Here is a 16,808-nt window from a genome sequence, read left to right on the forward strand (position 1 = left end):
TCCCTGGCAAAGGGTACACATCGACTTTGCTGGTCCATTTATGGACTCAATGTTCTTAATTGCGGTTGATGCACACTCCAAGTGGCCGGAGGTAATAAAGATGTCCTCCACCACCACGGAAAAAACCATCACAGTATTAAGGACCATATTTGCCAGGAATGGACTGCCGGAACAGATCTGTTCTGATAATGGACCGCAATTTGTGTCCGAAGAATTCAGGAAGTTCTTAAAAAACAATGGGGTTAAGCACTACACGTCCGCCCCATACCATCCCGCCACCAATGGATTGGCTGAAGGGTTTGTCCAGACCTTCAAGAAGGCCATAAAGGCCATGGGTAATGAAGACATAAAACTTCAGCACAAGGTGGATAACTTCTTGTTCGCATACAGGAATGCAACACTTATGGTTGCAAACCAAACTCCCGCCATGATGTTCTTCAATAGAAGCCTAAGATGCCGGCTGGATTTGATCAAGCCAAACATCAGAAGGGACGTGGAGAACCGGCAATTTCAAGGCATGAATGAAAGGCCAACTAGAACCTTCCAGATAGGTCAACAGGTTTTGGCCCGGGACTACCGTACCGAGAAATGGCAGCCTGGAACTATCTGCACACAACTAGGACCGCTGATGTATACCGTGGACATCGGAGAAAGCATAATAAGGCGCCATGCTGAACAAATCATAGAGTCATCCGAAAAGGGACAACCTACACCACAACTTTATACGCCTAACGATGAAGTAGAGATACCCATATCTACCTCCGATCCAGTGATACTGGAACCCGATGAACCCGACACTGGCATTCAAGCCGAATCAGCCTTGCCAAAAGAACCTACTACACCACCAGAAACTACTACACCACCGAGGCGTTATCCGGACCGAGTCAGGAAGCCTCCAGAGAGACTGACTTATAATTAATTAACTGCAGCAATGTGTAGATTATTTTTCTTGTAACATGTAATTAATAATTACTTAAAATATTATGTACTGGTTGGCTAAAAGGGGAGGAATTGTAGTGTATGTGCCTTTAAGAGCCCCATATGTACTGTAATGCCGGTAATGGCCACTCGGGCTATATAAACCTGTATATTGTGTTGTATCAGTTAGTTCCCCTCCAGACTTTGTTTAGTAAACACCTATGAAACCAACTCCTGTCTTCAGTGTCTCTATCAACACACAGACACAACAGCGGTGGCAGTAACACATTGCGCCATGATCTCCTGCGCCCAGAGATTGTGACGTCATTGCCCTGCGCATCACCCCAGTAGCATCCCAGACCCGAACTTCGGTTCCGCCCCCTGCAGCATTGCCGGGCGACAACTCCAACAGCTGCAGGAGGCGTTGTTCGGGAGGCCGGGCACTTTGGGGGCGCAACTTAAAGGAGATATTGGCGCGGCAAGTAGTAAAATTGTTGCAACGCAGAATTAGAATTTTTTCCTTTTCCTTCGGCCATGATCAATCAGCCCGGCACTCCACCGGAGTGCATGAGGCTGATCGGGCCAGATCGCGGCTGCTGTCGGAGAGCAGCTAACTAGTCCCAATGCAGAGCCTGCAGCGATGGCCCTTCCCTTTAAGGGGGGGAAGGAGCCTCGGATCTCAGCAGCGCTGCACTGAATATTGTGCGGCGCTGTACCACTACCGCCCCACCTGCGTCGTTTAGCGCGCAAGGAAGGAAGTGGAACACTTGAGTTAGCACTCCACTTCCTTCCTGGAGCGCTAACACCAAATTTACAGAAAGCTGGGAATCATTAGCACCTAACGGTAATATTTCCAGCTTTCAAAAGTTAGCGCCCGAAATGGGGTGCTCCCGAATTTCTCCCCCAAAGTATTTCATTTACTTAGCTTATAGTTTAGGTTCACTAATTATTAGATATAGTTTAAGTTATAGGTAGATTAAATTAAACATTTACCTGTAACACAAACGACTACAAGTATTGAGGGCAAAAAAAGCAGCACCTCCTTTGAATTTTTTCCTTTTCCTTCGACCACGATCGATCAGCCCAGCACTCTACCGGAGTGCATGGGGTAGAGCAATCATGATATGATAGAATTCTTCATTAAGATGGAGAGTGAATTAGTTGACTCAGAGACTTGGGTCCTGAATTTAAATAAAGGAAACTACGATGGTATGATGTGCGAGTTGGCTAGGATGGATTGGGGAATGTTACTTAAAGGGTTGACGGTGGATAGGCAATGGAAAACATTTAAAGATCGCATGGATGTACTACAGAATTTGTTCATCCCTGTTTGGCATAAAAATAAAACAAAAAGGTGACTCAACCATGGCTAACAAGGGAAATTAGGGATAGCATAAGATCCAAGGAGAGGACATCTAAATTGGCTAGAAAAAGCAGTAAACCTGAGGATTGGGACCAGTTTAGGATTCAGCAAAGAAGGACAAAGGGATTAATTAAGAGGGGGAAAATAGAATATGAGAGTAAGCTTTCAGGGAACACAAAAACTGACTGTAAAAGTTTCTATAGATATGTGAAGAGAAAAAGATTGGTTAAGTCAAGCGTAGGTCCCTTGCAGTCAGAATCAGGGGAATTTATCATGGGGAACAAAAAAATGGCAGACCAATTAAATACATACTTTGGTTCTGTCTTCACAAACGAGGACACAAATAACCTTCCAGAGATGTCGGGGAACATAGGGTCTAATGAGAGGGAGGAATTGAATGAAATCAGTATTTGTGGGGCAATGGTGTTAGGGAAATTGACGGGATTGAAGGCCGATAAATCCCCAGGGCCTGATAATCTACATCCTAGGGTACTTAAGGAAGTGGCCCTAGAAATAGTAGATGCATTGCTGGTCATCTTCCAAAATTCTATAGACTCTGGAACAGTTCCCATGGCTTGGAGGGTAGTTAATGTAACCCCACTATTTAAAAAAGGTGGTAGAGAGAAAACGGGGAATGTGGGGAAAATGCTAGAGTCCATTATAAAAGATGTAATAGCAGAGCACTTGGAAAATAGTGACAGGATCGGACAAAGTCAACATGGATTTACAAAAGGTAAATCATGCTTGACTAATCTACTGGACTTTTTTGAGGATGTAACTGGTAGAATAGATAAGGGTGAACCAGTGGATGTGGTGTATTTGGACTTTCAGAAGGCTTTCGATAAGGTCCCACATAAGAGATTGGCATGCAAAGTTAAAGCACATGGGATTGGGGGTAAGGTACTGACTTGGATAGAGAACTGGTTGGCAGACAGGAAGCAAAGAGTTGGAATAAACGGGTCTTTTTCCAAGTGGCAGGCAGTGACTAGTGGGGTACCGCAGGGATCGGTGCTAGGACCCCAGCTATTCAAAATATATATTAATGATCTAGATGAGGGAACTAGATGTAATATCTCCAAGTTTACAGACGAAACAAAGCTGGGTGGGCGTGTGTGCTGTGAGGAAGATGCAGAGAAACTCCAGTATGATTTGGACAGGTTGGGTGATTGGGCAGATACATGGCAGATGCAGTATAATGTAGATAAATGTGAGTTTATCCACTTTGGTGGCAAAAACAGGAAGACAGATTATTATCTGAACGGCAATAGATTGGGAAAGGGGGAAGTGCAACGAGACCTGGGTGTCCTTGTGCACCAGTCGTTGAAGGTAAGCATGCATGTGCAGCAGGCGGTTCAGAAGGCAACTGGTATGCTGGCCTTCATAGCGAGAGGATTCGAGTACAGGAGCAAGGATGTCTTGCTGCAGTTGTACAGGGCGGTGAGACCACACCTTGCGTATTGTGTGCAGTTTTGGTCGCCTTATCTGAGGAAGGATGTTCTTGCCATGGAGGGAGTGCAGCGAAGATTCACCAGACTGATACCTGGGATGGCAGGAATGAAGTATGAAGAGAGATTAGGCTTATATTCACTAGAGTTTAGAAGAATGAGAGGGGGTCTCATTGAAACTTATAAAATTCTAACAGGACTAGGCAGACTAGATGCAGGAAGGATGTTCCCAATGGCGGGGCAGTCCAGAACCAGAGGTCACAGTCTAAGGATAAGGGGTAAGCCATTTAGGACTGAGATGAGGAGGAATTTCTTCACCCAGAGAGTGGTGAACCTGTGGAATTCTCTACCACAGAAGGCAGTTGAGGCCAACTTATTAAATATATTCAAGAAGGAATTAGATATATTTCTTAAGGCTAAAGGGATCAAGGGATATGGAGAGAAAGCAGGGACAGGGTACTGAATTTGGATGATCAGCTATGTTCTCATTAAATGGCGGAATAGGTTCGAGGGGCCGAATGGCCCACTCCTGCTCCTATCTTCTATGTTTCTATGTTTCCCCTTTACTGCGAATTTCCACTCTCTCCAAATTCGCAACTTTAACATTCTGTTTAAGTGCACTCCATTTCATAGAATCATAGAAGGAAGCCATTCGGCCCATCTTGGCAATGCCAGCCGACAGAGAGCTATCCACCCTAATCCCACTTTCGAGCAGTTGGTCCGTAACCTTGTAGGTTATGGCACTTCAAGTGCATATCCAAGTACTTTTTAAATGTGATGGGGGTCTCTGCCTCTGCCACCCTTTCAGGCAGTGAGTTCCAGACACCCACCGGCCACTGGGTGAAAGGAATTCTCCTCAAATCCCCTCTAAACCTCCCACCAATCACTTTATATCTATGCCCCCTGGTTACTGGCCCTTCTGCTAAGGGAAATAAGTCCTTCCTATGCACTCTATCTAGGCCCCTCATAACTTTATACACCTCAATTAGGTCCCGCCTCAGCCTCCACTGTTCCAAAGAAAACAACCTCAGCCTATCCAATCTTTCCTCATAGCTAAAATTCCCCAGCCCAGGCAACATCCTCATAAATCTCCTCTGCACCCCCTCTAGTGCAATCACATCCTTCCTGTAATATGGTGACCAGAACTGCATGCAGTATTCTAGCTGCGGCCCAACTAGTGCTTTATATCGTTCAAACATAACCTCCCTGCTCTTATATTCTATGCCTCGGCTAATAAAGGCAAGTATTTAAGTCCGCTCTGTGCAGACCATAAACTAGGCTTGTATTCCCTGAAATATAGAAGATTAAGGGGTTATTTGATTGAGATTTTTAGGATTTTGAAAGGAATTGATTGGGTAGGTAGAGAGAAACTTTTTGTTCTGGTGGGGGAGTCTAGGACAACATTTCTTCATGCAAAGGGAAGTAGAATTGTGGAATTCTCTCCCATAAAATGCAGTAAATTCTAGCTCAATTAATAATTTTGAATTGGAGATTGATAGATTTTTGCTGGCCACATATATTAAAGGAGCCAAGGAGGGCAGAGGGAGTTAGGATACAGATCAGCCATGATTTTATTGACTAGTGGAACAGGCTCGAGGTGTTGAATGGCCTACTCCTGTTCCTACATTCCTATAATCAATGCAGAGAGAGGAGTGGTGGAGCCCGAGGAATTACAGCTGTGTTTAATTTATTATTTAATTACTTATTCACACTCCCCTGTGCCAGAATGTGAGGTCCAGGGCTCCCCAGATATTGGGCCTTGGACTTCATTTGTAATAAAGGTGGCGTGGCACAATAGCCCGCTGGCGAAGACTGGAGTAAAGTCGTACCACTGCTAGCGTTGTAGCGGTTCTCAGGTAAGTGGGGCCAAGGGTCGCGTCATGGATGGGAGAGGTAAGACTGCACAAGCCGGGGGTCGGGGCCGCAGGTCGGGATCGGGTCAGGGGGTTGGAGTCACTGGCCCAGGTCATTTAGAGGAAAATCAAGCCTGTAACGTGATCATTCTAAATTGTTAGGTCTATCTTGGCAGTAATAATGTAGTAAAATGTCAAAGATCTACACTCACCTGTCTGTCAAAGGAGTGATAACAAGTCGATCAGTGCAGCCCAGAAATTCATTCTGATAGACAAACTCCACATCAGTGATACCCACTCTTACATTGTGTGTGTCATCGTTGAAATAAACTCGACTTTGTTTCAACCATTCAAAGTCACTCACTGTTCTGATATGCATTTTTACCTATAGAAGAATATATGAGTAACAACATAATCAACGGAAAATAGTACATTTAATAAAGAAGATGACCATTCTTTAAATTATAACATAATCCATACATCACTAGGAGTAAGCATAATTTACCAATTGAAAATTGCAAGAGAAAGAATCATAGAATCATAGAAAGTTACAGCACGGAAGGAAGCCATTTCGGCCCATCGTGTCCGCGCTGGCCAACAAAGAGCTATCCAGCCTAATCCCACTTCCCAGCTCTTGGTCCGTAGCCCTACAGGTTACAGCATCCCAAGTGCACATTAAAGTACTTTTTAAATGTGGTTAGGGTTCCTGCTTCTACCACACTTTCAGGCAGGAAGTTCCAGACCCCCACAACCCTCTGGGTAAAGAAATTTCCATTCAAATCCCCTCTAAGCCTTCCCCCAATTACTTTAAATCTGTGCCCCCTGGTTTTTGACCCCTCTGTTAGGGAAATAGGTCCTTTCTATCCACTTCATCTAGGCCCCTCATAATTTTATACACCTCAATAAGGTCTCCCCTCAGCCTCCTCTGTTCCAAGGAAAACAGACCCAGCCTATTCAGTCTTTCCTCATAGCTAAGATTCTCTACTCCTGGCAACATCCTCGTAAATCTCCTCTGTACCCTCTCTAGCGCAATCACATCTTTCCTGTAATGTGGTGACCAGAACTGCACTCAGTACTCTAGCTGAGGCCTAACTAGTGTTTTATACAGTTGAAGCATAACCCCCCTCTTATGTTCACTAATAAATAGACATTCTTATTATGAACACAGCTAGCTTTTGCTAGCTACTTTTATTGAGCACATGTGGACTAGGTACAGTATCTGTAGAGGCTTCCATCTTGACTGCTGCCTTGTGGGTAGCCTAGTGCCTCATGGGTAATGTAGTCTTAATATACATACAGCTGGGTAGTGTAGTCTTAATATACATACAGCTATATACAGCTCTACACAGCTCTATGGCTCCACCTAGTGTCCACTATAGAATGACATGTTATTGATCATTACACCCCCTGCTCTTGTATTTTATGCCACGGCTAATAAAGGCAAGCATTCCGTATGCCTTCTTAACCACCTTATCTACTTGGGCTGCTACCTTCAGGGATCTGTGGACATGCACTCCATAGTCCCTTTGTTCCTCTACACTACTCAGTGTCCTACCATTTAATGTGTATTCCCTTTCCTTGTTAGCCCTCCCCAAATTCATTCCCTCACACTTCTCCGTGGCTCCTGGAAGGAGTTTTTGATGTTAATGGCATTTCAATGTAAGACATAGGCCCCGATTTTCTGGCTGCCGTCGGGCGGCGTTTCATGCAGCCGGGGGCCGAAAATCGGCGAGAAAGCGGGTCGGGACCCCCCCCCCGCCTGATTCCCCGCCCAGTCCGACTTTCGGACTGCATTTTCCGCCGCCCCGCTTCAGTCCCAGCCGCCACTGGCGGGACTGGTCGTCGGAGCACTAACAAGCAATTATCTGCTTGTTGAAGTGGATTTTCCCGTGCCGTTGCGACTTTGGGGCTTTCCCCACCTGAAATCCGCCTGCGGGGAACCCCGCTGCTGAGAGCTGGCGTGAAAACAGCTGGCTTGCTTGCTTGCAGCAGCAGGTCGCTGAGGGCTGAAGAGATTTAAATAGGCAGCATTTGCAGGCTGCAGGACCTTGTTGATCAAGGCTTGGGGGAACTTTTTGAAGCCTTAGGAGCAGCTGCAGAAAGTTGGAGCCTCACACACTTCTCCAGTGTGAGCTCCTGGGAAGCCCCTCTCACCACCCTAACTCAGCGCCCCCTCAATGGAGGCATCTGCCAGAAGCATGGGAGGCCTTTGGGACGTTCCCTTCCTGGCATTAGAGGATCTCCAACATCAGAGGCGGCAGCAGCAGAACCAGGAACAGCAGGATGAGCACCAGGCTGCTGCCCACTCACCTGAAGCTGCACAGGCCAGAAGGGGCCAGCGCTTGGAAGTGGCTTGAGAGCACCTTGCTGCGCTTTAGGGGGCCAGTGGGACCCGTTTCTGCACTGGCAGTCCTACTCAGAAGGACTTCAATGAAGATCTGGTTTCTCTGTTCAACAGATGGCCAACGCTCCTCAAGAGATGTCTTTCTCTTATGAGCACTCACCATGTTTTCCATACCCTGGCGAGTTATCTCCTGCATGGAGGTTGCCAACCTTTCCATGGTGATGCGTTCATGCGCCAATGACTCCACAAAGGCTCTGCTCATGGTCGCTATGGACTCCTCCATTCGCTCCACACTCGCAGCGACCCTGGAGACAAAATCTGCCAGAGACGCCTGCATCTGTGCATGGAGATCCATCACCTCTTCTCTTGCGGATGGACCCAGAGGCAGAGGGTCGACATGCAGCGCAGCTGAGCTGAGCTGGCAGAGTCCTGCGCCCTCCGACGAGGACTCGCCACTGCTGTCCCTGTCTCCAGAATCTGCTGAGGCTCACTTGTGAGCTGTGAAACACCAGGTGACAACACTACTCTATGTCCCGAAGGTCTCCCCGAGGTGTGAGTGTCTGCGCTGGTGCTGGGTGCGCTTACTTCTGCTGACGCTGCGCCCTCAGAGGTTGGAGCTTCCTCTGAGGAGTCTGACTGCACAGCCTCTTCCTCCTCCACAGTGAGGACGGGGGCTCTGGATGGTACTGTGGGGGAGTAAAGGAAGGAGATAGAGATGTAATGCCAAGGTTCCTCTGGTGACTCCCAGCGAGTTGGCATCTGCTGACACCTGCATCCATGCAGCATTGGTCTCAGTGGGAGGCCTCTTCCTCCCTGACTTAGGGAAGAGGACCTCCCTGTGGGCCATAACCCCATCCAATAATGCCTGCAGTGAAGTCTCATCGAATTTGGAGGCAGCTCGGGGTCTGGCACTGCCCACAGCTGCTGCAGGCTCCTCTGTCATGCTATGTGGTTTGTTTGGAAGCCAACAGAGGAAGCAGTGCTTGCTTTGGACCTTGAAAACACCATGAATGATGACATCATACTGTGGGGATTTCTGACTCGAATTGGACAATTAGCAAGGCTTCCCACATGCTGGGAATTAATTGGCCACTTGAGGGAAAATTGCGTGGAGTTGGCTGACACATTTTTATGTGTGTCAGAAGCCCCACATTCGGGGAAATCTGACCATTCCCCACACAAGCCGAAAATCGGGGCCAAAGTACTCTCCTTTTGATGCACCATTAATTTGTCTGAAGCAAAGAATCTTGAAAATGGCAACAACTAATGACAATGAAGAAATATCATAGCAGCAATTCCATATCAGTAAATTATCGTTTTGAAGGAGACAGAGAGCACCAGTTAGTTAGAACATAGTAGAACATAGAACCACAGCAACTTTACAGTAAATGAGCCCATTTAGCCTTTGCGAGAACAATCCAAAACCGATCCCACTGTTCTTAAAAGTTGCAATGGTTTCGGCCACAAACACTCCAAAGCATTCCAAACTCCAACACTTCGTCTCCACAATGACTGTGGGGTGGTCACTCCTACCAATACTGTCATGGACAGATGCATCTGCGACAGGTAGATTGGTGAGGATGAGGTCAAGTAGGTTTTTCCCTCGTGTTGGTTCTCTCACCACCTGTCGCAGGCCCAGACTGGCAGTTATGTCCTTCAGTACTCGGCCAGTAGTGGTGCTACCGAGCCATGCTTGTTGATGGACATTGAAGTCCCCCACCCAGAGTACATTCTGTGCCCTTGCTACTCTCAGTGCTTCTTCCAAGTGGTGTTCAACATGGAGGAGTACTGATTCATCAGCTGAGGGAGGACGGTAGGTGGTAATCAGCAGGAGGTTTCCTTGCCCATGCTTGACCTGAAGCCATGAGACTTCATGGGGTCCGGAGTCAATGCTGAGGACTCCCAGGGCCACTCCTTCCCGACTGTATACCACTGTGCCACCACCTCTGGTGGGTCTGTCCTGCCAGTGGGACAGGGCATACCCAAGGATGGTGATGGAGGAGTTTGGGACATTGGCTGAAAGGTATGATTCTGTGAGTATGACTATGTCAGGCTGTTGCTTGACAAGTCTGTGGGACAGCTCTCCCAATTTTGACACAAGTCCCCCTGTCCAGGACTTTGCAGGGTCGACTGGGCTGGGTGTGCCATTGCCGTGTCCGTAGTCGGTGCTGAGGTCGATGCCGGGTGGTCTGTCCGGTTTCATTCTTTTTCGTAACGGTTTGGTACAACTGAGTGGTTTGCTAGGCCATTTCAGAGGGCAGTTAAGAGTCAACCACATTGCTGTGGGTCTGGAGTCACATATAGGCCACACCAGGTAAGGACGGCAGATTTCCTTCCCTAAAAGGCATTAGTGAACCAGATGGGTTTTTACGACAATCCGATAGTTTCATGGTTACTATTACTGATACTATTATTGCCCTTTCCCCGTAGCCCTGTAAATCTTTTTCTTTCAGGTACTGATCCATCTCCCTTTTGAAAGCCATGACTGAGTCTGCCTCCACCACCCTTTCAGGCAGTGCATTCCAGATCCTAACCACACGCTGAGTAAAAAAGTTATTCCTCATGTTGCCTTTGGTTCTTCTGCCAATCACCTTAAATCTGTGTCCTCTGGTTCTCGACCCTTCTGACAATGGGAACAGGTTCTCTCTATCTACTCTGTCCAGACCCCTCATGATTTTTAACACCTCTATCAAATCTCTTCTCAATCTTCACTGCTCTAAGGGGAACAACCCCAGTTTCTCCAGTCTATCCATGTACCTGAAGTCACTCATTCCTGGAATCATTCTCGTAAATCTTTTCTGCACCTTCTCTAAGACCTTCACATCCTTCCAAAAGCCCAGAATTGGACACAATACTCCAGTTGAGGCTGAACCAGTGTTTTAAACAGATTCATCATAATTTCCACGCTTTTGTACTCTATACCTCTATTCATGAAGCCCAGGATCCCGTAAGCTTTTTTAACTGCTTTCTCAACCTGCCCTGTCACCTTCAATGATTTGTGCACTTATTCCTCTAGGTCTCTCTGTTCATGCACCCCCTTTAGGATTGTAGCCTTCAGTTTATTTTTCCTCTCCTCATTCTTTCTACCAAAATCTATCCCTTCACACGTTTCTGCATTAAATTTCATCTGCCACGTGTCCGCCCATTCCACCAGCCTTTCTATGTCCTCTTGAAGTCTATCACTATCCTCCTCACTGTTCACGATACTTCCAGCTTTTGTGTCATCTGCAAATTTTGAAATTGTGCCCTGTACGCTCAAATCCAGGTCATTAATATATATCAAGAAAAGCAGTGGTCCTAGTTCCAACCCCTGCGGAACACCACTGTATACATTCCTCCAGTCCGAAAAACAACCATTCACCGCTACTCTCAGTTTCCTGTCACTTAGCCAATTTCGTAACCATGCTGCCACTGTCCCTTTTATTCCATGGGCTTCAACTTTGCTGGCAAGCCTATTAGGTGACACTTTGTCGAACACCTTTTGGAAATCCATGTACACCACGTCAACCGTATTGCCCTCATCAACCATCTCTGTTAACTCATCAAAAAACTCGATCAATTTAGTTAAACACGATTTGCCTTTGACACATCTGAGTTGGCTTTCCTTAATTAATCCACATTTGTCCAAGTGACTTAATTTTGTCCCTGATTATTATTTCTAAAAGCTTCCCCACTACCAAGGCTAAACAGACCGACCTATAGTTGCTGGGATTACTTTACACCCTTTTTTGAACAAGGGTGTAACATTTGCAACTCTCCAGTCCTCTGGCACCACCCCCGTTTCTAAGATGGATTGGAAGACTATGGCCAGTACCTCCGCGATTTTTTCCTTCACTTCCCTCAGCATCCTAGGATGCATCCCATCTGGTCCTGGTGACTTATCTACTTTAAGTATAGCCAGCCTTTCTAGTACCTCGTCTTTATCAATTCTTATCCCATCCAGTATCTCCTCTACCTCCTCCTTTACTATGTCTATGGCAGCATCCTCTTCCTTGGTGAAGACAGATGCAAAGTACTCAGTAGTACAGGTAGACTATCCTTTATCCGAAAACCTCAGGACCAGCCGTGTTTCGGTTTTCGAAAAATTTTGGATTTCGGAAGGTATTTTATAAGACTGGGAAATTTGTCGGGGGTGGGGGTCGGCGGGGGGTCGGGGTCGGCGGGGGGTCGGGGGTGGGGGTCGGCGGGGGTCGGGGTCGGCGGGGGGGTCGGCGGGGGGTCGGGGTCGGCGGGGGGGTCGGCGGGGGGTCGGGGGTGGGGGTCGGCAGGGGTCGGGGTCGTGTGCACGACTTACGCTGAACGTAAACACTTTCGGTTTTCAGAGGATTTCGGTTTTCGGAAGTGCGGATAAAGGATACACTATCCCTTATCCGAAAGGGTGGGGGTCGGCGGGGGGTTGGGGGGGAGAAAAGAATATCGGACAGGCCGCTGCAGCTATCGGACGGGCCGCTGTATTGTTGGGTTCACTCTCCCAGTATACCTCCTTCACACTGCCCGGCTCGGCCTGCAATCTCCTACCCAGGAGGGAACTCAGTGACCCTCTGCCCTGCTCAGCATAAGTCGTGCACCACTCTGGTCATGTCGTGCGCACGACTTACGCTGAACGAAAAAACCTTCGGTTTTTAGAGGGTTTCGGTTTTCGGAAGTTCGGATAAAGGGTAGTCTACCTGTACCTCAGCCACACCCTCTGCCTCCATGCGTAGGTCTCCTTTGTGGTCCTTAATCGGCCCCAGCCCTCCTCTTTCTACCCGTTTACTATTTATATGCCTATAGAAGACTTTTGGATTACATTTTATGTTGGCTGCCATTCTATTGTCACCCCTCACTTTGCCCCTCTTATTTTATTTTTCACTTCTCCTCTGAACTTTTTATATTTAGCCTGATTCTCAGATATATTCTGGACCTGACATCTGTCAAAAGCGCTCTTTTTCTGCTTCATCTTACTCTCTAGCTCTTTCGTCATCCAGGGAGCTCTGACTTTAGTTGCCCTACCTTTGTCCCTGGTGGGAATATACCTCAACTGCTCCGGAACTATTTCCTCTTAAAATTGTTCCACTACAGTTTTGCCTGCCAATCTTTGATTCCTGTTTACATGGGCCAGATCAGTTCTCATCCCACTGAAATTTGCCTTCCTCCAATTAAGTATTTTTACTCCAGATTGCTCCCTGTCCTTTTCCACGGCTAATCCAAACCTTATGATACCATGAGCACTGTTCCCTAAATGTTCATCTACTGACACTTGCTCTACTTGACCTACTTCATTCCCCAGAACCAGATTCAGCAATGCCTCCTTCCTCATTGGGCCGGAAACACACTGATCAAGAAAGTGCTCCTGAACACACTTCAGAAATTCTTCCACCTCCCTGCCCTTTACACTATTACTATCCCAGTCTATATTAGGAGGGTTGAAGTCCCCCATTTTCACTAATCTATAGTTCTTACAACTCTCTGTAATTTCCCTGCAAATTTGCTCCTTCATATTGTTCTCACTAGTTGGTGGCCTATAGAATACACCTAGTAGTGTAATGGTATGTCTATTATTTCTTAACTTAAGCCAAATAACCTCCCAAAGATGTCAGGGAACATAGGGTCTAATGAGAGGGAGGAATTGAATGAAATCAGTATTTGTAGGGAAATGGTGTAAGGGAAATTGACGTAATTGAAGGCCGATAAATCCCCAGGGCCTGATAATCTACATCCTAGGGTACTTAAGGAAGTGGCCCGAGAAATAGTAGATGCATTGCTGGTCATCTTCCAAAATTCAATAGACTCTGGAACAGTTCCTATGGATTGGAGGATAGCTAATGTAACCCCACTATTTAAAAAAGGTGGTAGAGAGAAAATGGTGAATTATAGACCGGGAAGCCTGACATCGGTAGTGGGGAAAATGCTAGAGTCCATTATAAAAGATGTACAGGAAACTTTGGTTTATCCGGAGGTTAACTGGCCGGAATGCTCGAGCCACCGGCAAAATTCAGGAGTCGGTTCAGTAAGTTTTTTTTCTTTTCGTTGCTTTTTTTTCACCAGTCAGGCTCTGCAAGGTCTAGCTAAAGCTGTTACTTAGCTACAGAGACGCTTGCAAGCTACGGCCGACTGTTTAGAAGCTGTTGCTAAGCAACAGGGTTTGTTGCTAGATATGGAGCTCAAAAGCTTCCGTATGTTTTAACATTAGCGCTGGTTTGTCCGGCAGTTTTGATGGGACGGCAACAGCTCGGTCCCGTCGGTGCCAGATATCACAAAGTTTCCTGTAATAACAGAGCACTTGGAAAACAGTGACAAAATCAGACAAAGTCAACATGGATTTACAAAAGGTAAATCATGCTTGACTAATCTACTGGACTTTTTTGAGGATGTAACTGGTACAATAGATAAGGGAGAACCAGTGGATGTGGTGTATTTGGACTTTCAGAAGGCTTTCGATAAGTACCTGCGTAAGAGATTAATGTGCAAAGTTAAAGCACATGGGATTGGGGGTAAGGTACTGTCTTGGATAGAGAACTGGTTGGCAGACAGGAAGCAAAGAGTTGGAATAAATGGGTCTTTTTCTGAGTGGCAGGCAGTGACTAGTGGGGTACCGCAGGGATCGGTGCTACGACTCCAGCTATTCACAATAAATACAAATGATCTAGAAGAGGAAACTAGATGTAATATCTCCAAGTTTGCAGATGACACAAAGCTGGGTGGGCGTGTGTGCTGTGAGGAGGATGCAGAGAAACTCCAGTATGATTTGGACAGGTTGGGTGATTGGGCAGATGCATGGCAAATGCAGTATAATGGCCCCGATTTTCGGGCAGCTGTCGGGCGGCTTTTCATGCGGCCGTGGTCCGAAAATAGCGGAAAAAGCGGGTCGGCCACCTGATTCCCCGCCCAGTCCGACTTTCGGACCGCCGTTTCCACGCGCCCCGCTTCAGTCCCGCCCGCCGCTGGCGGGACTGCTCGTCGGCACACTAATCACCAATGATCACCTTGTTAAGGACGATTTTCCCGTGCCGTTGCGACTTTGGGGCTTTCCCCACCTGAAACCCGCCTGCGGGGAACCCCGCCGATGAGAGCTGGCGTGAAAACAGCTGGCTTGCTTGCTTGCAGCAGCAGGTCGCTGAGGGCTGAAGATATTTAAAGAGGCAGCATTTGCAGGCTGCAGGATCTTGTTGATCAAGGCTTGGGGGAACTTTTTGAAGCCTTAGGAGCAGCTGCAGAAAGTTGGAGCCTCACACACTTCTTCAGTGTGAGCTCCTGGGAAGCCCCTCTCGCCACCCTAACTCAGGACCTCCTCAACCGAGGCATCTGCTAGAAGCATGGGAGGCCTTTGGCACCTTCCCTTTCTGGCATTAGAGGATCTCCAACAGCAGAGGTGGCAGCAGCAGAACCAGGAACAGCAGAATGATTACCAGGAGCACCAGGCTGCTGCTCACTCACCTGAAGCTGCATAAGCCAGAAGGGGCCAGCGCTTGGAAGTGGCTTGAGAGCACCTTGCTGCGCTTTAGGGGGCCAGTGGGACCCGTTTCTGCACTGGCAGTCCTACTCAGAAGGACTTCCATGAAGGTCTGGTTTCTCTGTTCAACAGATGGCCAACGCTCCTCAAGAGATGTCATTCTCTTATGAGCACTCACCATCTTTTCCGTATGCTGGCGAGTTATCTCCTCCATGGAGGTTGCCAACCTTTCCATGGTGCTGCGTTCATGCACCAATGACTCCACAAAGGCTCTGCTCATGGTCGCTATGGACTCCTCCATTCGCTCCACACTCGCAGCAACCCTGGAGACAAAACCTGCCAGAGACTCCTGCATCTGTGCATGGAGATCCATCACCTCTTCTCTTGCGGATGGACCCAGAGGCAGAGGGTCGAGATGCAGAGCAGCTGAGCTGAGCTGGCAGAGCCCTGTGCCCTCCGACGAGGACTCTCCACTGCTGTCCCTGTCTCCAGAATCTGTTGAGGCTCACTTGTGAGCTGTGAAACACCAGGTGACAACACTACTCTATGTCCCGAAGGTCCCCCCGAGGTGTGAGTGTCTGCGCTGGTGCTGGGTGCGCTTACTTCGGCTGACGCTGCACTCTCAGAGGTTGGAGCTTCCTCTGAGGAGTCTGACTGCACAGCCTCTTCCTCCTCCACAGTGAGGACAGGGGCTCTGGATGGTACTGTGGGGGAGTAAAGGAAGGAGTTACAGATGTAATGCCAAGGTTCCTCTGGTGACTCCCAGCGAGTTGGCAACTGCTGACACCTGCATCCATGCAGCATTGGTCTCAGTGGGAGGCCTCTTCCTCCCTGACCTAGGGAAGAGGACCTCCCTGTGGGCCCTAACCCCATCCAATAATGCCTGCAGTGAAGCCTCGTCGAATTTGAAGGCAGCTCGAGGTCTGGCACTGGCCACAACTGCTGCAGGCTCCTCTGCCATCCTGTATGGTTCATTTGGAAGCCTTCAGAGGATGCAGTGCTTGCTATGGACCTTGAAAGCACCACGAATGATGACATCATACTGTGGGGATTTCTGACTCGATTTAGACAATTAGCAAGGCTTCCCACATGCTGGGAATTAATTGGCCAATTGAGGGAAAATTGCGTGGGTCTGGCTGACACTTTTTTATGTGTGTCAGAAACCCCACATTCGGGGAAATCCGACCATTTCCCACACAAGCCGAAAATCGGGGCCAATGTGTATAAATGCGAGATTATCCACTTCGGTGGCAAACACAGGAAGACAAATTATTATCTGAATGGCAATAGATTGGGAAAAGGGGAAGTGCAACGAGACCTGGGTGTCCTTGTGCACCAGTCGTTGAAGGTAAGCATGCAGGTGCAGCAGGCAGTTAAGAAGGCAAAAGGTATGTTGGCCTTCATAGCGAGAGGATTCGAGTACAGGAGCAAGGATGTCTTGCTGCAGTTGTAC

The 16,808-nt window shown here is 47.7% G+C and overlaps 1 protein-coding gene across 1 annotated transcript in view; it reads right to left on the reverse strand.

Moving 5' to 3' along the window:
- Nucleotides 1-16,808, reverse strand: part of LOC147113152 (dynein axonemal heavy chain 8-like) — a 1,456,516-nt gene that overhangs the window by 1,051,624 nt on the left and 388,084 nt on the right. The window contains exon 15 of the mRNA XM_085998053.1: nucleotides 5,792-5,964. Within this exon, the coding sequence (XP_085854179.1) occupies nucleotides 5,792-5,964 (173 nt within the window). The remainder of the gene's footprint in view (nucleotides 1-5,791; nucleotides 5,965-16,808) is intronic.

Source organism: Somniosus microcephalus, chromosome 9 (genome assembly GCF_052327205.1).
Source record: "Somniosus microcephalus isolate GS21.2 chromosome 9, FLI_Smic_1.0, whole genome shotgun sequence".
Taxonomy (NCBI): domain Eukaryota; kingdom Metazoa; phylum Chordata; class Chondrichthyes; order Squaliformes; family Somniosidae; genus Somniosus; species Somniosus microcephalus.